Source organism: Musa acuminata, chromosome BXJ2-4 (genome assembly GCF_036884655.1).
Source record: "Musa acuminata AAA Group cultivar baxijiao chromosome BXJ2-4, Cavendish_Baxijiao_AAA, whole genome shotgun sequence".
Lineage (NCBI taxonomy): Eukaryota > Viridiplantae > Streptophyta > Magnoliopsida > Zingiberales > Musaceae > Musa > Musa acuminata.
The window spans coordinates 32,568,821-32,591,754 of NC_088341.1; the positions used below are offsets into that span (position 1 = coordinate 32,568,821).

Consider the following 22,934-nt stretch of genomic DNA (forward strand, 5'->3'; position numbering starts at 1 on the left):
ACCGATCTTTGATCTCCTCGAGGATACGCAGCTTTAAAAGCTTTATTTTAGAGACGTCGCAATCAAAAATACAAATTACAGTAAAAAGGATCATTAATCTTTAGAATTTTCTTTTGGTGAAAAAAACCTTCTCCCCTCAATAGCCCCAAAAACACAACAGATGAAGCCCGTAAATGATCAATAGCAACCGTGGTGGAAAATCTTATCGTACAAATGCAATCGGAATTGTCAACTGGGAAAATAATAATAGTTCAGATTGAAATTTCTTCCCGTGTCGAGTTTCAGTACAACACAACAGAATTGGGTTTAGTGTGTCTCCGCTTTATTTCGTAGTGTGAAATCTTAAGGTAAGACTAATAAGGTAATGCCACTAAAAAAATGCAAGATATTAATCGAAATACAAGAATAATTAATTAATTAATTAATATACAAGAAGTTAAAATCACACACGGCTCGTGCGTAACAGCTTGCAGACTACCAATACTAAATCATAATTATATCAGGAAGAGAACCACCGCCGTGGCAGAAATCGATCGGTGATAAGAGGGTGAAGCATCGGCAAGAGACTCGAGAATCACCGATGCGCCGTTACCAGCGTCTCGATGAACCTGAGCCCGTCGAATCTCGGCGCGAACTTGTCTTCCGCGTCCCTCCTTGATCCTGATCCGGCAGCGTCCTGCTTCCTCGACGATCCCAATCCCTATGGAGCCATCCATCACCAACCAATCAATCATTCATTTCACTTCCCTGTTGACGATCATGCGATAAGGGCTAGGGATTCATACCTCTTTAGAGGAGGAGGAGGTGGAGGTGGAGGAGGAGGGGTTGGTGGTGGAGAGAGCAGCGGAAGAGACGGCCGCGAGGGAGGCGGCGAAGACCCCAGCCTTCTTCATCTCCACGCCGAGATCAGGAATCGAGATCTCCCGCTCCGTCGACGAAGAACTTTTTGTGGCGTCGTCCTTCCCCTTCCTCTCCCTCCTGCTTTATACGGCCTCCTGCCCGAGTGAATATCCCCGCGCCGTCGTCCGTGACCAGGGAAATAAATCGAATCGAACTGTGCGTTCGGTTCCGGCGCGCCCAGCCGAGGGCGCCGTCAACGCATACCTCGGTCACCGGGGCCAATGAGACGGCGCCGCGTGTGTGGAGGACCTGTTCTGCTTGGGTTCGACGCCGTTGGAAGGAACCCGTCGCTTTTGGCAAATAGAAATCCCACTACGTTTAAAATCATTATTCATCATAGCCGTCGCTTTTTAAACGTAGAGGACGCGCGTGGTCACCGTGCAAGAAGATGGTTGTGGGGCCCGTCAGGAATCTAGATTCTTCTGAGTCGAGCCGTCTCCACCATAAGTTTTCTTCCTTCGGTTTTTTTTTTCCGATTTATTACTTAATTATGAGATAAATAGAAACGTGAGGTGTTGAGTGTCGGCTTCTTCGTCGCTTCCTTGTGCTTCTGCTCGATTTGTACGAGCCCAGACGCATTCGACCGAGTCGTTTCGGATTCGGGTCCAATAAGAGCTTTCATGTCCAATAATCCTCGATCATCGACACCGACACACCGACTCGATCCAACCGGTCTTCCATTCTACAAAACGTTTCGACTCGATTAAATCATGGGGAAGCATTCGACTTGTGGAATAGCTCTGTCATCCTCTCATCTGTTACACGAGGAATGGTTTGTAATGCACGCATTCCATATTAGAGGAGATGAGGGGGCCTGAGATCTCCTATTCAAATCACCACCAGCTGAGATGTACCCTCATCCCCAGGACCACCCACCACCTGTTTGCTTCATTGTGTGTGCGGCAAGGACTCGAAACATTCTTTTCACTTGTCGGTGATTCTTTGTTAGGGGGTGCTCATCATCTTCGAGCTCCACCATTGTGTGATCGGACTCGTTCACTGTTTCAGAGTGAGTCCAAAAGAAGGAGGACAGCATGCTGAAATGAGGAACCTGCGTCTCTTTTAGCTCCAGAACATTTCAAGTCCAAATGTGACAAGGTCACCATGCCCTTCCCACCTACATCGTTGGTGCTTGTTGGTAGCTGAATCTGACATCCAACGCCAGCAGCTTGACTTGCTTCCAAAGGTTAGCCACGAGCGTGTGTCTCCGGAGAGACCTCCGCCATGAAAAAGCTCGACTGTGGAGCTAATTCTGTCATTTTCCTCCCTGTGTTGTTCCAAAAGCAAGCAAATTGTTGAATCATACGGAAAGAAAGACCATATATAATCCAAAACATAGTTGTGGGGAGCTAATCTCATTCGGTGTTACACTAAAGCATTAACAATTGGATATTCCACGCAAATTGGTCTGCTAGATGTTACATTCCTCGGCCTCGATACATAAAGTCGAGCTGTTCTGTGGTAATAACCACAATCGTGTTTTCCCCACAAAAACGTACTAAAATATCCACGAACACGTCACGCATGACGTTGAAGACATCACATCTCGAGTGGCGCCTTCATCGAGCCAACACATGTCCGAACAAGCGCGTGCCGACCCGCGTCGCGGCACGAGCAAACATCACTACAGCAGGGAGCGGGGGACGCGAGCTGTCGTCTGGGACAGACGCACATTTCCGTTTCATTTGCTCGTACAAGGCACCGCGACAATTTGGAGATAACGATTGGGATTGAGCCAAATTAGCCAGACATTTGTATGGTGATTGATAACTATGAAACCCAAAAACTCCCATCGTGTAGCGTGTGGATCAGCATCGAAATAAATAGTTTGATTTTTATTGTATGTGACTAAAAATTTAACCTTTCTCTCGCTTATTCCTACCATTACGCTGATGCCTATAGACACTGGTTAGTAATAATTATAAAATTAAATATTGATTTGATGATGAAGAATTAATTTTATCAAATATTATAATTTTCAAACTTTAGATCATATATTTTTAAAACTTAAAATATTATTTTTGATGATGACGTACGAGATCTATTAATCAAAAATTAAAATTTTGAATGATCCTCAAAATTGGCTTTCACCGTTTACTATTATAAAAAAAATTATATTTTCTATCGGTTAAAGAGTTTGTACGCCTCTTTATTAGCTCAACTAACCGCTCCGACCATTATAAATCTTATTTATTAATGCGGAAGTCAAACTTCTGAGATGAGCTACTTCTCTATCTTGTGAGGAGAGAGAACATATGTACTGTTGGTTCATCTAAGCAACATTTTTGTTAGGGAAGATGAGGAATATAGCATGTAAATTAGTCTAACTATTTAAGTACTTAAATTCGTTTCGTATTTATATCAAGTACTATTTTTTATACAAATATTCACCTGATTAACGATATTAATCTAAATTAAGTAGGTTAGGTAGGCATGAATATAAAAAAAAAAGACAAATTGCTAGTTAGAATCGGCAATAGGTAGAATATTTTATGAATTTTACCTTGTTATTTCGTAAACCAATAAACTACCCAGATATACATATATGTTTGGAAGTTGATTATTATCTTAATCATACCTGAAAGAAGATCAAGTTACTCTTGGTAATAAAAAATTAGCTTCTTAGTCGTTGTGAAGGAGTGTTATCTGTGCTACAACATTGTAGCAGTGATGGACATGCAAAGCCATGACCTGCCACAACGAAATGATGAAACCAATAGCACCCATCCCATCTATCCATCACGATTATTATTATCATCGCCATTTATTTCGATATACAATATTATATCCATTAGATTCGTTCGTCGTACAAGCAAAATAGTCGGTCGGGTTTACTGGCGTACATAAGCCGTACCCGTATACGTATAACAGCCACGTCACCGTGTAAACCAGCTTTCTAAAAGTTACCCTAACCATACCACATTCCTCGTCTTCTAATCATGGTGAGGTGAAAAAAGAGCCGTTGCACTGTGTCCTCCACACTTATTGCCGGCCTCTACTGCCTCCATAATTGCCCGCACAACGAGGAGCCCCTTCCTTCTGTTGGAAGTTATCGTCACTCCCCCGCCCATCGACACCGACCACCACGCATTAGTTTATCATCCCGACGCCCAACCCATTCCCTGGCGATCCGATCTGCCTCTTCATCTTCATCGGCTTCACTGGTTCCGATGCCTCAGAGTTCATCCCGCTGGTGACGATTAGCTATCAACTAGTTGTACTGCTGGGAAGCCGTGGATCCAACGAGGACGAGGAGGGGCGCGTGGGTCCCCCCCCCCCCCCCGGTGTCCGCGTTGCGTTCTGGCACTAGTTTACGGAGCTTCGTCTTTTGACCATCCCCGTACGCTCTCCGCGTCGGGTTTCCTCCTCGGGAGAGAACGAGTCCATCCCCTGCTTTGTTTAACCGCTGCTGCAAGACGAAGAGCACATCTCAAGAAACTAAAGCAAGAAGAAGGAGAGAAGAAATTTCTTATGATGATAATGGTGTTGATGCGCTGGAGTCGGTGACTCTCTGCGTCTTGTTCACGTGCGATTTATGATTTCATCGACACTTTCCAGTATAACCCAGAGGGGGTGAAAAGTCTGCCCTTCGTACGTATGGCCATGTGATGGGTGAGCCCGACGCAGAAGAAACATTGAAGTAGAAGAGAGATGGGGAGCCAGCTACTGATCGAATACAAAGATTAAACGCTATGTTGGAACCATGGAGCATTCAAGCCGCCCATTAACGTCACGTGCGGATGCTAAGTGACGGTCTGACGAGGGAGCGGACACTCGGTACCACGATTGGATCCGCTTTGAATAGGATCTACCACACTTCGCCCAGCACACACGACAACTTCCATTCGTTCTGCATGAGCCGCTACGAGCAACCTTGTCCCGTGAACTGCACACGGATACATACCATCGGGAATCGCCCGATAGCGATCGGACGATCCATCGTGATGAGACGTTACTGTCGGACCGAGCCAGCGGTTGGCCTCGTGTTGATCTCTCGCTGTCCGACAGAGACAGCGGATGCGCCTGCTTCCACCCGTCTCACCGCTCTGCACCATCGGATCGTACGACGCCGGTCAACGCACCGTCGAGTCCTCCGCCTCCGCTGATACCGACGCTCGCGATAATAAAAGTAAAGATAGAAGAAAGAATATGTACAAAAAGACGTAGCAACCAGATCATCCGTCGGCGGATTCCTCTCCAATCACCACCGTTCAATCCGTAACTCTCGACTCTCTTACCTTTTATTCATGCTTATTCTGCAATGGAAGTCTGCCGGTAACTGGTAGGAATGTTTTCCTCATCTTCTACAGCAGTCAGTACGAGCTTTTAATTTACAGATAGAATAAGTAACGCACCGAAACACCAACGCCGCCTGACGGAGACGTGGCGCGGCTCGGAAGGCAGCGATGATACGCACAGCTCAACTTGCCTTTGGGAAGGGCTTTCATCAGCCAATAGTAATCGTCCTTTTAATTCTTTTTCCAAGGTAAAGGCGGGTGAGGTGTGAAAAGTCGATAATAAAATATAATAAATATGTTGCCATCGGTTTACTACGCGTAAATATGTTGCCATCTTCATGTACCTGCGTTACGATTGACCAGGGAATGTGAGGCCCGGTGGAGCCCGCGGGAAGGTAAAGAAAGTCGCATCTTCGGGGTGCCTTTCGGGCAACAGCGTCTTGCTTTTTAAGTGGGCAACCTAACGCCAATATTTTCACCTCACTTTGTTCTCTCCATTTCTCCTGCCCCTCTCTTCTCTCCTCTCTCCCCCCCCCGCTCTCTCTCTCTCTTCAGCTGTCTGCTGTCGTTGTAGGAGCCCGAAGCGTCAGCGACATGATAGCTCAGAGAGCAAGAGAGAGGAGTAGGGTGGCGGAGCAGGGAAGGGAGTAACTACCTCGATCCTCTCTTCTCGCACCTTCCTCGTTCTCTTCTCTTCCCTCTCTATTTGCCTCTTTCTCGTCCTATGTCGAAACAGAGTATAAAAAGAAGGATCGATAGGAACCAAGAACAATTGCTTTATTTCGTTCCTTTTCCTTTCGTTTCTTTGGACCAAAACCACTTGCTTCGCCGGATCTGATCCCAGAATTCGCATCCCGCTGCCAGCATTCCATCTGGTAAGCCTTATTCATGTCTGCATTTTCTCTGCCAATATAATCATGGCTTTTCCAGCTGCCGTTGTGCCTTCTGCGAAGCTCTTGTGCTTGGTTTTGGCTCATAATTTGCTTGATGGTCCTGATTTGCAATTGTGTTCTTCTCGATTGTCGATTCACTGGCGTTGGATGATGACAAACTCATCCTTCTTGTTTCTCATGAGATGCTTTCTGATAAAACGAATTCCCTTCAGATTTCTAACCAATATATGCACAATGCCTGGATCTGATAGTCTCAATGTAGTTCGCGTCGATTCTTGATCTGCCCTCGTAGTTTTTTGCTCGTCTACCGAGTTCTCCTTTTTCGCTGTCCTTTTGGTCTTTCTTCCGATCAAAGGCGTTAAATTTGTATGGTTGAATGCTGAAACTTATCTGTACTCCTACACTGCAAAAGGATAGCTGATAGGTCATTGCTTCAGGTGGGATGTCGATATTGGCAAAAATTAAGCGGCATAATGAATTGGCCTTCTTTAGCTAATGCTTAGTGTCTTTTCGAAGCAAGCTTGCTTCTACCAGGTGGTACATATCAGATTAGACTGGGCAGGGCATGGTTTCTGCTCTTCGGTTCCAGTCTGGATTCACTAGTTGTATATGTGAGACATTGGAACCTCCTACCCCACCTATCTTTAAACAATTTCAACAACATTTGGGCCAGGTCTGCTCTGAATGCTTCTTTAGTGGCCTCCTTAACTTCACGTTTAATTTCCATCTCCTAACTCGTGTTCCTCCTGGCATCAAGGACTAACTCGCCCCAGTGCATTAAATTCTTGGCCTGTTTGTGCACGATGCACCACCACTCTCTTGGTTCTTGCTTGCGGTTTGTGGATTTGAAGGCTCTGAAACAATGATGGTTTTCGTTATTAGCTTGGGACTTAAATTGGACTAGGACAAGAATTCTACTGAACAGTGCATCTGATGTATGACGACTTCTCAGGTTTAAGAATCAATTTTACAGTGTCCAAGAATCTCTTTCTCTCATAAATATTGTTGCCAAAATTATGCGTTCTTTAACCGTTACAAGATAATTAGATGTTTGATAATTTGACCTTCTGGTCGTGGTTTAAAATCCATTCTTACTGTTGTTGCAGCATTGATCTGTTCCATCTGTTATATTTCTACAATTCCTGTGTTGAATCTGTTCCATATTCTATTTGGTACAAGCTATGCACATCTTGTCCAATGGGTGTTGAAACAGTCATACTTACACGAAGATTTTTCTTGCCTTTTCCTGTAAACAGGTCACTGCGCTCACAGAATCAGTGAATTCTGCTAATTGGCTTCTGCAAAGGTCAGCACCGTGATCATTGTCATTGACCATTTGACAGTGAAATTTTTATTTATAACTTCTCTGCCTTGTTTTTTCCTCTATATTAGTTTATCTAATTGGTTGATGATGTTCTTTGTCTCCTTGTAGTTATAATGACCAAGAATCAACAACTACACCATTCATTAACTAGATCTCTTAAAAAATATATTGTACATAAAAGGCTATATTAGCTATTATTGTATTGTGAAGATCAAAGCTGTGCCTACTGATTTTCTTGATTCTATGTTACTCATGAAGATTATTTGTTTGAATTAGATGCAAGGTTCTATTATCCCCTAACATTCATGACTAGTAATAATCATTCAACAAAATTGTGCATAGACTAGCCAAATACTATTACTCTTTGGATGCACCAGCTCAGTGCTGTGAAGCAAGATATTAGTGGACTTTGATAACACAACTGAGATCTTTGAACAACACATTTTTGTAGACTATGCCGAAACACAGATAACTTATGGCCAGAACACTGTTGCAGGTTACTTTTCCATTTTTATTGTTGTCAAAGTTAAAATATAGTAACTGAAGCACCATTTTATAGTTTCATTTTCTACTTGCATTTGGTTATAACTGAGATATTTTGATAAATCCTCTTCTGGAAGTTAATTTGTGATGGCCTTTATTCTTCTCTTAGTAATTCTATTTTTTTTGTTTGCCATATTAAAAAACATGCTGCTCTTTTGTCATCAATTCCTATGTCAATGTGCTCATTAGTCTCTGTTATCATTTTCTTCTAATTCATTTTCTGAAGAATGACTCAACAGCATAGCTTATAGGATATTTGATTGATGATGGATCGGCGAAGTTGGCCTTGGAAGAAAAAATCATCTGATAAGACAGTGATTACAACTGACTCATCCACTTCCACTTTGTCTAATTCTGGTGGAAATCAAGCAGACCAGGTTTGTTCTTTGTTGTGCTTTTCTGATATTGACTGAAATCAAAACATGTCTATATATTCATGATGGACAACACATTTTTTACATTGTTAATTGGTTGATATCAGTAAATGAATTTCAGAAATGGGTCATGCAAAGATGATAAATTTGTTTCATCTTTTTGATTTTTACAAATTTGATATTTGATCTTGAAATTAAACATAACACTAATTGTGATTCCTTCTAGCAAAGTACCACTTGTAATTTTAAGATGGATTTAGTTTATAGTGTCATAAACAGTACAAGTGCAAAAAAATGTTAAGAAAGCTTATTATGACCTTTTTATGTAAAATTCTGCAACAACCCTCGTGTGAAGGTAACTTCTCTGATTCAATATTGAAATCATGGATATTTATAAGAAAATAATAGTTGGATTTTGTAGGTCAACTCAGTGGTTGAGCTAACCATGTTTTGCACTGATATCATTCCAGGATAATTAGCCATCTGTTTTCATTACCATAATAACAACAATTAAAAACTATCAACTAAACAAGATTACAAGATTTAGCTGACAGACTCAATCTTCTGGCACTAGTAGTAAGGTCTCATCTACGCTAGCAGGTGATATTTAATAATACCGCCTTATTTATTGTGACATTTTGTTATCCAGTCTTGAAGTTGAATGACCGTTTTTCACTTTGAGATTTCAATGTGAAAATCATATAATTTCTTTCCATCCTTAGAATTCTCATTACTTCCAAACTAATGAGGGCCTTTTCGTTTTGGAATTTATTCTCTTCTCTCTTGAACAACCCCACAAAGATATATTTTGGTGGTTATCATTATTTCTTCTACCTTCCTATATATTGTGATCCAGGATATCTTTATCACTTTCCTGGTTTTCTCTCCCCTTGATGTGGTTCACATGTTTGCTCACTTTAGTCACTTTTCTATCTTTGCAGGATGTTAACAGCACTGTCAAATATGTACAAATTTCTGCAGAGTCATATGCCCACCTGACTGAATTGGAAGACCAAGTGAAGATCTTGCAAGAAAAATTATCTGCAGCACAAACTGAGATGACAACCAAGGATAATCTAGTCAAGCAACATGCTAAGGTTGCTGAAGAAGCAGTCTCAGGTACTAAGGTGTACAGTTACTATGTTTATAAAATGGTTCCCGTGGCTGCATATGCAGACATTACAGGCATTTATGCTGTTGTGGCTTTGGGGACCTGTTCATGAAAACTCAGTAGCCTCATAATGGGTTATATTTGCATATGCCAAAGAACATGGTGCATATGCAGCTGCTTATGTGGTCAATACATTGTCATGTATTTCCCATCTTCCTCACCTGTATCTTTTGCTATTCATGTCTATAATCTTATAATCCATATACTATTCAATATTCATTCTTATAATCCATAATTAATTTTTCTTAATGGTTCAAAGCGGACTGCCCAAAATGTAGGCATTCCATGCACCATTTTATGTTCCGACTAGTACATATGTCTCATTTCTTACTGGTCCAGGTAAACGGGTAGCCTTGCATTTTTCTATATGGCTTCTATCATTAAATCTGTGTATTCTTTTTGGCTTGTCATTTAAAGGTTAATGCATGACTATTGTTCATCTTATCCTATATATATAAACTCATTTAATACTTAATTTTCAAAGTTACTTCGTTGGAAAAATACATTTTTTCGATGAACTACATATATGATCAGAATTATCAGATGTACCTGCATCTGTACATATGCTCTGAATGCAGTGCCTTGATTTGTGCATAATGCATCTCCATTTTGAAAGAGTTACTGGTGTTATGCTCATTGATCTGGTTATGGGTTCTTAAACAATTACAGGATTCTCATAGTTTTAGTTGATTGCACTGATTGTGCTATAAGGTTGTTGGTTGAATATTGATGATTATGAACATTCTTATTTTTTCTTTACAATTTTCTTTGAAGAATTAATGATTACAAAGAACATTTACTTTTGATTATTTTAGGTTGGGAAAAAGCTGAAGCTGAATCATCTGCACTGAAACATCAACTTGAATCTGTCACACTGTTAAAGCTTACAGCTGAAGAACGGGCATCTCATCTTGATGGTGCCCTGAAGGAGTGCATGAAGCAGATAAGAAATGTGAAAGAAGAAAGTGAGCAAAAATTACACGATGTAGTCTTCGCCAAAACTAAGCAATGGGAAAAGCTCAAAGCAGAGCTAGAGGCAAAACTAGATTATTTTGAGCAGGAACTGCTTAGAGCTTCTGCTGAAAATTCAGCTCTTTCAAGATCTCTTCAAGAACGTTCAGATATTCTGATGAAAATTACTGATGAGAAGATGCAAGCTGATTGTGAGATCGAAGTGCTAAATAACAATATTCTGTCATGTGAAAAAGAAATTAATTCAATGCAATATGAGCTACATGTTATTTCTAAGGAGCTTGAAATTCGGAGTGAAGAGAAAAATATGAGCATAAAATCTGCTGATGCAGCGAACAGACAGCATTTGGAGGATGTAAAGAAAATGTCAAAACTAGAAGCTGAATGCCAAAGATTGCGTGGTCTTGTTAGGAAAAAGCTGCCTGGGCCTGCTGCATTAGCACAAATGAAACTAGAAGTTGAAAATTTAGGCCGTGATCATGGGGAGACTAGATTACGACGATCACCTGCCAAGAATCCTAGCCCTCCTTACATTTCAACACCTGCTGCTGATTTTGCCTCTGAAAGCATCCACACTATGCACAAGGAGAATGAGTTTCTTACAGCACGTTTATTAACAATTGAGGAAGAAACAAAGATGTTAAAAGAGGCTTTGTCAAAACGTAACAGTGAGTTACAGGCTTCGAGAAACATGTATGCTAAAACTGCAAGCAAGCTTCGAAGTGTTGAAGCACAGATGCTGACCCTGAACCAACAGAAGATATCATCAAATCCAACTTTTGACATCTCATCTGATACCAATTTAAGCCAAAACGAAAGCAACCCACCAAGCTTGACATCCATGTCTGAAGATGGAATTGACGAGGCAGAGAGTTATTCTGAATCATGGTCTGCAGCATTAATGTTGGAACTCTCGCAAATCAGAAAAGAAAAGGACACCGTGAAGCACAAGAATACAGTCAATTCAAAAAATTTGGAACTTATGGATGATTTTCTGGAGATGGAGAGGTTAGCTTGTATGTCAACAGAGTCCAATGGAACAATTACCATTCCTGGAGGTGTGCTTGATAAGATGAAAACTGAAAATGCTGGTGGCATGTTACTAGCTGATATTCTGGATAGTACTAGTAAAGGACAGCAGTTTACATCAGAGAAGGCAGAAACTCTGCCTTGTGCCAATAAAAAACATTCTGAAGGAGAACTTGCGATGAGTAAACTCAGTTCTCTGTTGAGAAAACTTCAGACAAGAATAGTTTCTACTTTTAAGTTGCTGGATCAGGAAGTTGATATTGGTAGAGTTTTGGAGGATATAAGACGCATCCTGCAGGAAACACAAGAAGAGTTGCCTCAGAATTCTGTAAGCTGCATCATTAAAGAAAATTATTCTATAGATGCTCCTTGTCAACAAAAAGCTTGTGATGATGACACGGACAAAGCTACTAATATTGGCTTTTCTTTTAAGCACGACAAAGTTTCATATGCTGATGATAAGCATGAATTAGGTCTACAGTTGAGGAATGCGATATCTGAGGTTCAAGATTTTGTTATTTCTATAGGTAAGGAATCCTTAGGACCACAAGATAGGCAATCTGATGTTCAAGGACTAAATGAGAAAATCCAGCAGTTCTCTTCTTATGTTGAAGATATACTGTATAATGGGAAAAGCTTGAATGATTTTATACCTATTTTATCCCATATATTGTCTGAAGCCGGTAAGATGGGCTTTAAGATGACCTTTAATATTGGCAAAGAATGGGATAACAATATCTCAGATTGCATAGACAAGGTAACATTACTTGAAAACAGAGTGGCTCATCAGGATCCAAGAAATGAGACATTTTCTGGAAGGTCTATGGCTTTATCTCAGTCTTCCTCTCATCCAGATATTGAAGGGCCTACCAGCGACAGCTTTGAACAAAGGAACACAATGCATAAATTATCTGTGAAGGATTTTGAAGAGATGAGGTTGGAGAAAGAAAACATGCAATTAGAATTGTCTACTTGCAGCAAATTGTTGGAAGAGACAAAACTTCAGCTAGTTGAAACTGAACAAAATTTGGCAGATCTTAGATCCCAGTTGGCTGCTAGCCAAAAATCAAACAGCTTGTCTGAAACACAATTGAAGTGTATGGCTGAGTCCTATAAGTTACTGGAATCACGAGCACAGCAATTAGATGCTGAAATAAACCTGCTGCGTACAGAAGTACAAACATTGAAAAATGAGCTTCTGGAAGAAAGGCAAATTCATCAGGATGATTTGACCAAATTAAGAGATCTTCAAGAGCAGTTTGAGAGGTTAGCTATAGTATATGGTCTTTGCTAAATATCATAATTTAGAATAGGCTGGTTGCATGTTGGAGTTGGCATTTGTTTAGTAGGTGTCATATATGTATGTATGTATGTGTATATATATTCACACATATATATGGATACATATGTTAGCTCTGTTTCCTGATATCTTTTTCTTTTGCTTTTGTAAATGAAGGAATGAAAAGTCCAAAATGTGCTCAGACGCTGACATTGATACCGAGGCAAAACAGGTAATGTGCATTCCTTGATCGCATTGTGTACTTTTTTTTTTGTGTCTATACTTTTTGATTTTTTTTTTCTCTAGATTGTTGAGAATGACCACATGGATTTAATTCTTAATCCAATACTGGCTTTGAATGATGAAAACAAAAATTGAAATGAATGATATTGATGTAGTATTGAACTATATGTATGGATATTGGAATTTGGTGTGATGGGTAAATCCTAGTCCGTCTTAACCTGTACAATTGAATTTTGAAACCTTAATTAAGTACTGAAAAGGATCAAGGTCATTCTTAAAAATCAATTTATCACAGTTCAGTGGAACCTAGGTTACAGAAGTTACTGGTATCTGTTATACTCATCATATAAACTTTGCTAACGAAATTTACTTCGCAATCAAACTTTTCAAAACTGTCTCATGTATCTCTGCCTTAATGATTTTTAGAAAGGCAGCTGCATCATTGCTTATTTGTTACTTTAGTTGTCATCTAAGATCTATAAATAGTTCAAATCTGTGTTGCATGAACAAGCCGATACATTGGACAACAGCGAATAAACACCCTTCACAGGGTTGTGTGAAATGTGAATATTTGTGAAGGATGCTTGATTTAGTTGACTTATTCATATTCATGAATAGGATATTTATCACTATTCTTTGTTGATAATTATTTGTTGAATATTTAGGTTTTCAATGATAGAATAATAAGCAATATATGTTGGAAGATCATAAATGCAACCCCTTATAATGACAAATAATTATGTTGTTACGTGTTCCAATAAGGTGTTTTCTGGCTACATATGCATTAAATTCATTGTTTGAACCTTGTGCTGAGAGCAGCATTGTGTGATATCTGGGACAACTAAAATGTTCATTGTTCTTTTTTGAGTTTGAAGACACGGTAAATTATAATCTAACCAAACACGTGCTTTCTGTAGGTCCTACAAGTTGAACTTGCCTACTCTTTGTTCCTTTATCATAGTATTTTGTTCTTTCTGTAGGTCCTACAAGTTGAATTTGCCTACTCTTTGTTCCTTTATCATAGTATTTTGTCTTTTCTTCATTTTTAGCTATCTAGACATCAATATTGTACAAATTGTTTCTTGTCAAACATGATCATTGAAATTTGATTCTAAATAATTGTACTTGGTTCAGTGGGTTGGCAGTAGAATTGTTGGAAACACATTGGACTTAACTAGTTTTTGTTACATGTTAAATAAAATGAAATAATTGCATTAATCGTAGATTCAGATGGTGATGAACTTCTAGTTCTTCTATTTAACTTTAAGAACCATCATATGTCCTGTGACAGGAGAAAGAGATAGCAGCAGCTGCAGAGAAGCTTGCAGAGTGTCAGGAGACCATACTTCTGCTTGGCAGGCAATTGCAAGCCTTTCGTCCATCAGCAGAACAATCAGATACCTTTCCAAATAGTAGACATCTCATGAACTTCAGCTATTTGGAAGATGTGCTAGACGCTAGTGATTTTAGCGCCCAAAACATGTATAAGGCAAGGCATTCAGTGTCTGAAACAGAAAGTGCAGCTGCTTTTATCACACCAAGAGCTGGTGGCGAATCCCCCTTGGATGGATACAACTCTCAGATTAGCCCATCTGATGCCGAAGCAAGTTCTTTTCCCAAATCACCTATCAACTCAAAGCACCAGAAGCATAGGCCTTCCCGGTCATCCTCTTCTACTTTTCCTAATGCTTTGACTGAGAAGCATGGACGTGGTTTCAGCAGGTTTTTCTCAAAAGGGAGAAATTGATCATTAGTTAAAGTTTTTAAGATAACTTTTCTCTTGAAGGATATCCTGAAATTTAGCGCGATGGAAAAATGAGTGCATAGTTATCTTCAGACTTCAGAGCCGAGCAGTTGCAGTTTTGAGCCTTAAGTGGGTTGTGCTTGTTTGCGATGGTAATTACTAATTTCTTGCAATCAATGCATGCGCCTTGAAGCTTTTTTTTGCCTTGCAACTTGTTTAGCAATATCCATCTTCTCGATGAAGATCAACAGTTATCATGGCAGTTGTGGGTTTTCCATACACAAATTTCTGTACATTGTCATCGCAAAGTCAACGAATTCCTTTCAAGCAACATAAGCATTGTAACACAGCTGTGATTTTTGAACCTGTTTGATGTACAGTGGACTGGCATAAAATCTGGTTCCTTCAAATGAAAGTTTGGTTTATGAAGTCAATCAGTGTCTTAAATCTAGAGGCCCTTTAGATTTATCAAAGTTTCACTTGTGGATTGTGAAAGTTTTTGACCCTCTCTTCCCCGTCATTCTTGATGTGTGCTTCGATTTGTCAAAACGAATTTGGAAATATTTGGACCCTTTAATACTGTAAGCTTTATTTTTACTGACTTCTAGTTCATATTCAGGGTTTTGTCACGTCTCCCTCTTGGGTAGATAGAGACCGCTTTTAACTAATACTAGAAGAACAAGTGGAATGTGCAGAACAAGAGGTAAGTACATGGTATTCTTTTGCTGGGGATTCATTGTATATTATTTGTATTGTACATTTCGAGGATACAATACTGTTGCCAAGCAGAAAGTAATAATATGCCCAAGATAACAATTAGTAGTTGATGTGGATAATACTAGTGATGCTTGAATCGGTTCTATTCGTGTGCATAAAAGGTCTGATGTGGTTGGAGATTGGCTTGAATGTTTGCTCAGTAACTAAGGGAAATTTGGATGCTTATTCTGCGGCTGAACAATACTAATAGTAGGATGGATATTTCAATGCGATCTCTACTACGTTTAAATGAGCGATGAACAGAAAGAGGATAATTTTAATAAACAATGATGGACTGCAATTATCATGCCCAAATGACCTTTTATAGAAAGTTAATTGAGAAAAATATTTTATGGTACAAAAAAATGGTCACTTGATTTACTATTTTCCAGATATAGGTAAAAAAATGTATGTACTTGGGAAAGTTTTATAAGTGTTCTTAGTTAACTCTTGTTTAATACTATTTTGATTTTTTTGATTGAAATTATTCTTTTTCAGTTGCATCGTAACATTATGTTTTTATCATTTCCTTACTCTTCTATCTCTAACATTTTCGGTATCAGAGTGAGATTTAATCTGAATCGGACATTATGACTTTTAATGATAATTCAATATCTCAACTCTTTATTTTCATCTTTTCGGACAAATGCTATGAATTTTGGAGTATGAAGATGAAGACTTTATTCAAGTCTCAAGACTTAATAAAGAATGGATATGTGGATCCAAACGAAGAAACAAGGCGAAAGGAGAATAGAAAGAAAGACTTAAAGACATTATTCTTTATTCAACAAGATATATGAGATAATCTTATCAAGAATTACAACAGTTATAACCTCAAGATAAGCTTAGTTAATACTTCAAAATGAATTTTAAAACTCATCAAAGGTGATTATGGTAAAACTTCAAACCCTTCATTATGAGTTTAAAAATTTATTCATGAAAAGTAATGAATCGGTACAAGATTTTCTTTTTCGAGTGATTGAAATTGTTAGTCAAATAAAATTTGATGGTAAATATTTTTATAAACATATAATCGTTGTAAAAGTTTCAAGAAGTTTAACTTCAAAATTTTGTTCATGTTATTGTCACAATTGAGGAGTTAAAAGATTTATCTAACTTTTCATTTGATGAACTAATGGGTTATTATAAGCTATGAACCAAGGTTGAACAAATCACTTAAGAAAAATTAAGAAAAAATATTTTAGATTAAGGAGTCTTTTATTTTAAAAGAAGAGACAAAAAAATTAACAGAAAAAGGACATACTAGAGGAGGATTTCGTAGCATCGAAAATGAAAGAGGATACTTTGATGGATATGATAAAAAAAAATTTAAATTATGATAAAAAGAACTATAACATAATTCAATATGACTATTGTAAAAGGTTTGGTTCATATTAATGGAAAAGAGAACGGTAAGTAAATTATAGGAAGGAAATTAAAGAAAGTAGTAAGTTATTTATGATTCATTCACAAGCTAATAATATTTTAAATGATATTTAAATTTTAAATAATAGATGTTGTAATCATATGCCAAATATAAAATCAATATTTAGAGATATTAATGAAACTCATAATTTGAAAGTCAATGGAAGATAAAATACCTTAATAATATTCTTTTTATTCTTAGTTTATCACATAACTTATTAAATATTGGATAATTGATAAATGACGGATATTCAGTTATATTTGATGATAATTGATGCACTATTAAAGATAAAAAAAATATGATTTAATTATGGTAAATATTTGTATGATATAAAATAAGATGTTTCCACTTGATATTTCAAATATTGTAAAATATATTCTTATTACAATTCAAAAGAATATGTTTAATTTGTAGCATTAAGAGTTTATTATTAAATAAAAAAGGAATGGTTTTCAAATTATCCAAAATTAATATAGTTGATGTAGGTGAATATTGCATTTATGACAAATAAAGCAACAAACCATTTCATAAAGAAAAGCATGGAGAGTAAACTAATTATCTTGAATTAATTCATATTGATATATTTGAACATATGAATATAAAATCATTTGTGAAGGTTTATATTTTATATTATTTACTGTTCATCATAGTCTCGTGAGTGAGTTGAGTATATTTTTTAAAACTAAAATATGAAATATTTGATAAGTTTTAAAAATTCAAGACACTTGTACAAAGACAAAGTAATAGATGCATAAAGACACTTCCGACAGATAAAGATGGTAAATTTTTATCTAATATATTTAATTATTTTAATGAATAAAATGGTATTAATTTGTAATTAATAATACTACATATTAGAATAAAATAGTGTAGCTAAATGTAAGAATCGAATTATTATTAAAATGATAAGAAGTTTGCTTAAAAGAAAATATCTTCCAAATCAGTTTTGGATGAAGCAATTGCAACAATAATTTATTTGATAAATATTTTATCAACAAAAGTTATTGTTATTCGAACTCCTTTTAAGACTTAATATGGTATGAAGCTAAGCATAAACTATCTAAGAATTTTTAGTTATATTACTTATGCTTTAATAAATTCGTAAAACCATCATAAGCTTGTTGAAATATATGAATAATACATCCTGATTGATTATCCTTATAATTCAAAGCATATTGATAGTATAATCCTGTTAGTAATAAAGTTATTATTAAAAGGACAAGTTAAATTTGGGAGACCAATGAAGGTGAAAAATAAACTTAGATTATAGTAAAACTAGGCACTTCACATAATCAAGTAATAAATCTTGCTCTAACAAGTTCATCGTCAGATGAAACCCTTCCAAGAAAATTCAAATCACTAATAAAAATTTATGATTCAACATTTGCTTTGTTTATTTCAGATCATGTAAGTTTTGAGAAAGCAATTGAAAAAGAGGAATGACGAAAGATAATAAAGAAATAAATTAAGTCAATTACGAAGAATAAAACTTAAGAGCTAATGGATCTATTGAAAGAAAAAAATGATATTGGATTGAAATAAGTATTCAAAATAAAATATAATATAAATGAAAGTATCTAAAAGTATAAGGCTCGACTGGTAAAAAGATATTCGTAGCAACAAGATATTGATTTTAATGATACTTTTTCTTTGGTTGTTAGATTCGAGACCATGAGAACTTTCTTAGCTTTAGCTACTCACTTGAATTAGCTTGTTGATTAATTTGACATGAAATCTATATTTTTAAATGAAGATTTATAAGAATAGGTTTTTGTTACTCAATCCAAAGATTTTTTTGTTAAAAGACATGAAGAATAGATGTATAAGCTAAAGAAAGCTATTTATAAACTAAAACAAGCTCAAAGGGCATGATATAATAAAATTAATTATTATTTTCATCGAACTGGATTTAAGAGGAGCAATAATAAACATACTCTTTATTTAAAGAAGTAAGGTAAACATTATATACTTATGGTTTGTCTTTATATCGATATATGACTTCATCTAACTCTTTTATTGTAAAATTTAAAAAATAAATGATGAATAAGTTTAAAATATTAGATCTAGGTCTATTGTACTATTTTCTTCGATTGGAGATAAAACAAGGATCATATGAAAATTTTATTTCAAAAAGTAAGTATGCAGATGTACTAAAAAAATCTAACATGATTTATTGCAAGGCTACAGTAACTCTTATGAATGTAAACTAGAAATTAAACTTGAAGATGATATATATTTGACAAATACAAGATATTATAGAAGTTTGGTTTGATGTTTGATTTATTTAACTCGACCAGATATTACCTTCTCAAGTTTATATATAATAATCTAAGCAAACATCATCTCGGATGTTAAAAGAATTCTATGTTATATTGTTGGAACTACAAATTATGGCATTTGTTACTCTCATAATTTTAAATATAAATTATTTAGTTTCATTGATAGTGATTAGTCAAGAGCTTTGGATGATAGGAAAAGTACTTCAAGCAATATTTTTAGCCTTGGATCAGAAGTTATATCTTGGAGTTCAAAGAAGCAAGTAACAATTGCATTATCGATAGCATAAACAGAATATGTAGTTACAACATCAGTATGCCAAACAATCTGACTTAGAAGATTTCTTAGAGAACTTCATCAAAAACAAAAAGAAGCAATCGAAATATTTTGTGACAACAAAGCCAAAATTACAATGAAAAATAATCCAACCTTTCACGGAAGAACGAAGCATATAGAGATACACTATCATTATATCAGATCCTGTAATAAGTGGAGTCATAATAATGAAGTCTTATAGTACAAATAAATAAGTTGCAGATATTCTCAAAAGTATATTTATTTCATGAATCAAATTGGTGTAACTATAAATTAAAGAGAGTAAGGAGAATTGATTCATAGGTAGTCTTGAGTAGTTATCATGTTTTAGGTACCTAAATTAATAAGTGACCCATGATCTAATAAGTTATTGTCATGGGGGTACCTAAATTAATCTAGGGTGATATGATAGGATGAAATAGTTATCATTAAATCCTATAAATAGGATCATGATCCATAAAGTAAAAATATGTATATTTGAGAATATTTTATGAGTATTCTTAGTTTTACCTCTCGTTTAATATTATTTTTAATTTTTTTATTAAACAGATTCTCTTTTAATTATATCATAATATTTTATTTTTATCAGTTCCTTGTTCCGCCATTCCCAAGCATCTAATCGATGCGTGCCCTTACCACAAGCATCTCCAGCGCAGCAGTCGCAACGCAATTGGATACCCGGCGTCATTATACTCGCCGGAGGGTTACTATACCCGGCGCAACAGAAGCTCCACGCCGCCCCTACGCAGTTGGATAAGGTCAACCTCCGGCATCGCATGCTTGAGGTTGGAACAAGGACATGGCCTGTCCGAGATCTTTGGATGAGCCAGCTAAGGCTGTAGGGCACGCGAGGGACCTCTTGGGGATCCCTCAGAATGGACTTGATGTGTTAAGCCTCTGCAGCCATTCATTCGATTTGGGAGGCTATTATCCTCTGGCACTTCACTCTCAACACATGGGTTCCTTCCCCTGTGGACCTTTCTTGCCTGGTATCGGATCCACATTGGAAGCTCCCTCTTCCATGCCTGCTAACAAGATGTGGAATTTTAGAGGCTTCGCACGAGCACGTTTGATGGACCTTCACCTCCTCTGCTCGTAGATGCTTCAACATCTACAAACCAAAAAACCCCTAGAAAGAGCAGCACAATTTTATGATGCAGTACAGGAACGAGTTCATGAGCTCAAATTGTCTGAGACCAGCTAAAAGTTTGCATCCATGGCAGTCACCTAACTCAAGACGGTCTATTTCCAGCACTGTCATGCTCATTGATGCTGGGACTGCAGACATTGCGTGTCCCAAGTCATTGAAGCCAGCCAGCTAAGGCTGCACTAACACCAGAAAAGACGTCTCAGAGTGCAGTACCAGATTTGCTAGGTAATCTGCAGCCACTCATTAGATTTGGAGGACCCAATGCTCTTGCACCATTGCACAGCTCTAGACTCACACCATGCGGATGCCACCCTCCTATCGGACCTTCTTGCCTTTGCACCGCAGCCCTGTAGTCTCTTTTTGATAAGTTTAATGGTCATTTCTGCTTTCGAGAGTGTGACTATTCTGAGTCTTTCAGGCATAATTCTGATATCTGAAAGGGGCTGAACAGGAGTCCAGTTTATGGAACTTCACAGTATGAGTCAACAAAATTTCATGAAAGGATTCATACTGTGACAGAATAGTATCCTCCACCAGAGACTCTCTTTGACTTGGGGCAGGATTTGGTTGATGTGGAGAGGGGTTAAGACGAAGGCTAAGAATTTGTGCAGCATTCCACAAAAGCTTAATTGGGTTGGCCAATCTTTCACGTACCTAATGCATGGGGCTCATTTTGTGCAGGCCCTCCAGAATTGTGCAATATCACATCATGTCACCTCACAAGCTCTTCCAAGGTGAGAAGACTAAGAAACATCCAATAAAGACAGATGTATAAGCTGTTGTGATAGAGAACTTCACTGTACGTGTCACAAATTGATGTGATGGGATAGCTGATCACGTAAATGATGAGTTGGAGAGGAAAGCTGACAGGAGGAGACTTGTGGATGAAAGCTAAAGAGGCGTGAAGGGATTCCTTGGCTGAAACAATTGAGGCCCAGCCAGAAATAAGCAGGAATAGAAAGGGAATGAAAGCAGCGTTGTACAGGACACACTTGTACGAGTGTACCAAATGGACGCCATTCTAATCCTTTCGAGTAATCAACAGAGAGAGAGAGAGAGAGAGAGAGAGAGAGAGAGAGAGAGAGAGAGAGAGAGAGAGAGGACGAGACAAACAATTCGTTGTACTCATGCATTGCCTTTTGCTTAATAAATTTGGCTCTTTCATGATTCCAAAGCATGCAAGGTTTGTGGTAAAGAAAGAGGTCATCTTTCTCCTCTCTCTGTCAGTAGATTCTTGCTCTGTGATTGACACACAGTACAGCTTCGACAGCCTACAGTTATCATTAATGCACTCCATCTCATCCACTGTGATGTCTTATGCTTAATATGCCTTGCTTGTTTCTGACAAGGATGAAGTGAATCCAAGTTGGACGTCTCATCTCAGAAAACACATGATGGAATCGATCATTCAAAGAAGCAGCCAGATGGACAAAACGCAGTATATAAACAGGGGAAGCGACACCCTCTGATCCTTGCAAGTAAATTAATTAGTCCTTACAGAGCGGCACAGCCGCTCCGAGATGTACAAATCCAACCCACCGGGCTGTGGGTTTCGAGTCAAACAGCTGCAGTCCAAGGAACCGCCGTCAATGGCGGCAAAAAAGGGACCAACGAACGAAGGAAGTTACAAATGGGCGGCGCAGGCGGAGGCGGAGGCCGCTTCATCGGAGCATGGAGGTGAGGGAGCGGAAGACGACCTCCTCGCACGGGATGGTGAGGCCCATGTCGTGGTCGAAGCCGAACTCCTCCTCGGCCTGCCGCAGCAGGCTCTGGAACTCAGGGTGGGTGAGGTAAGATATGGGCACGATGAACCGGCTCCGGCTCTCGCCCACGTACACCGCGAAGTGGCCCTTGGGCACGTCCACCGGCTGCTGCTTCCTCCCCAGGCTCGAGCACCTCTTCAGTATCTGCTTGATGCCCGCGGCCTGCGGCAGCTTGTTGTTCGACCTCCGAATCGCCATCTCCTCACAGCCGTCACTTGCAAGTTCCAAATACAGGTGATTTGAGAGCGGAAGCAGAGGCCACAAGGCTGTCTCTGTTGCTCTGCTTGGCCGTGGGTTTAGCAGACGAAGTCGGTGGCGCATTATATAGGACACAAGTGGGGCGGGCGAGAGGAACAAGAGCATGTGGATGGGGGCAGGAAAAGTCGGAAGGACCACGGGCGCGTTGGACTGTGTGCTTCGACACTAACACGCGACGCTGGTCCATTTACATCACCTTGTCGTCCTTGTCAAGGACAAACTGGTCCTCCACCTCCTCCTACCGTCTCACTGCCATCACTGTGACAGAGTTCCCTGAAA

At 38.3% G+C, this 22,934-nt stretch overlaps 2 protein-coding genes and 1 long non-coding RNA gene across 15 annotated transcripts; 1 reads left to right on the top strand and 2 right to left on the bottom strand.

Annotated features, from left to right (window-relative positions):
- Window positions 1-388: 388 nt before the first annotated feature.
- LOC135610360 (uncharacterized) lies at window positions 389-956 on the bottom strand. Its single transcript, XR_010486104.1, has 2 exons — window positions 786-956; window positions 389-700 (listed from the first exon to the last, which is right to left on the bottom strand). It is a non-coding gene; the product is annotated as an uncharacterized LOC135610360 (long non-coding RNA).
- Window positions 957-5,625: 4,669 nt separating this feature from the next.
- Window positions 5,626-15,144, top strand: LOC135585269 (filament-like plant protein 4). 13 transcript variants are annotated; one of them, XM_065104774.1, is made up of 9 exons: window positions 5,627-6,013; window positions 6,469-6,704; window positions 6,789-6,983; window positions 7,288-7,337; window positions 8,125-8,275; window positions 9,214-9,391; window positions 10,259-12,710; window positions 12,901-12,955; window positions 14,258-15,144. In XM_065104774.1, the coding sequence occupies exons 5-9, from the start codon at window positions 8,162-8,164 to the stop codon at window positions 14,711-14,713; spliced, it is 3,255 nt and encodes a 1,084-aa protein (XP_064960846.1). In that variant the 5' UTR covers window positions 5,627-6,013; window positions 6,469-6,704; window positions 6,789-6,983; window positions 7,288-7,337; window positions 8,125-8,161; the 3' UTR covers window positions 14,714-15,144. The 13 variants fall into 13 exon arrangements, with proteins under 13 accessions (XP_064960852.1, XP_064960853.1, XP_064960854.1 ...); XM_065104772.1 differs by having other exon boundaries at window positions 8,143-8,275; XM_065104770.1 differs by having other exon boundaries at window positions 8,150-8,275.
- A 6,956-nt stretch (window positions 15,145-22,100) lies between these two features.
- LOC135609129 (auxin-responsive protein SAUR50-like) lies at window positions 22,101-22,690 on the bottom strand. The gene has a single exon (XM_065102223.1). It carries the CDS (start codon window positions 22,593-22,595, stop codon window positions 22,296-22,298), a length of 300 nt encoding a protein of 99 aa, XP_064958295.1. The 5' UTR covers window positions 22,596-22,690; the 3' UTR covers window positions 22,101-22,295.
- Between the last annotated feature and the right edge of the window lie 244 nt (window positions 22,691-22,934).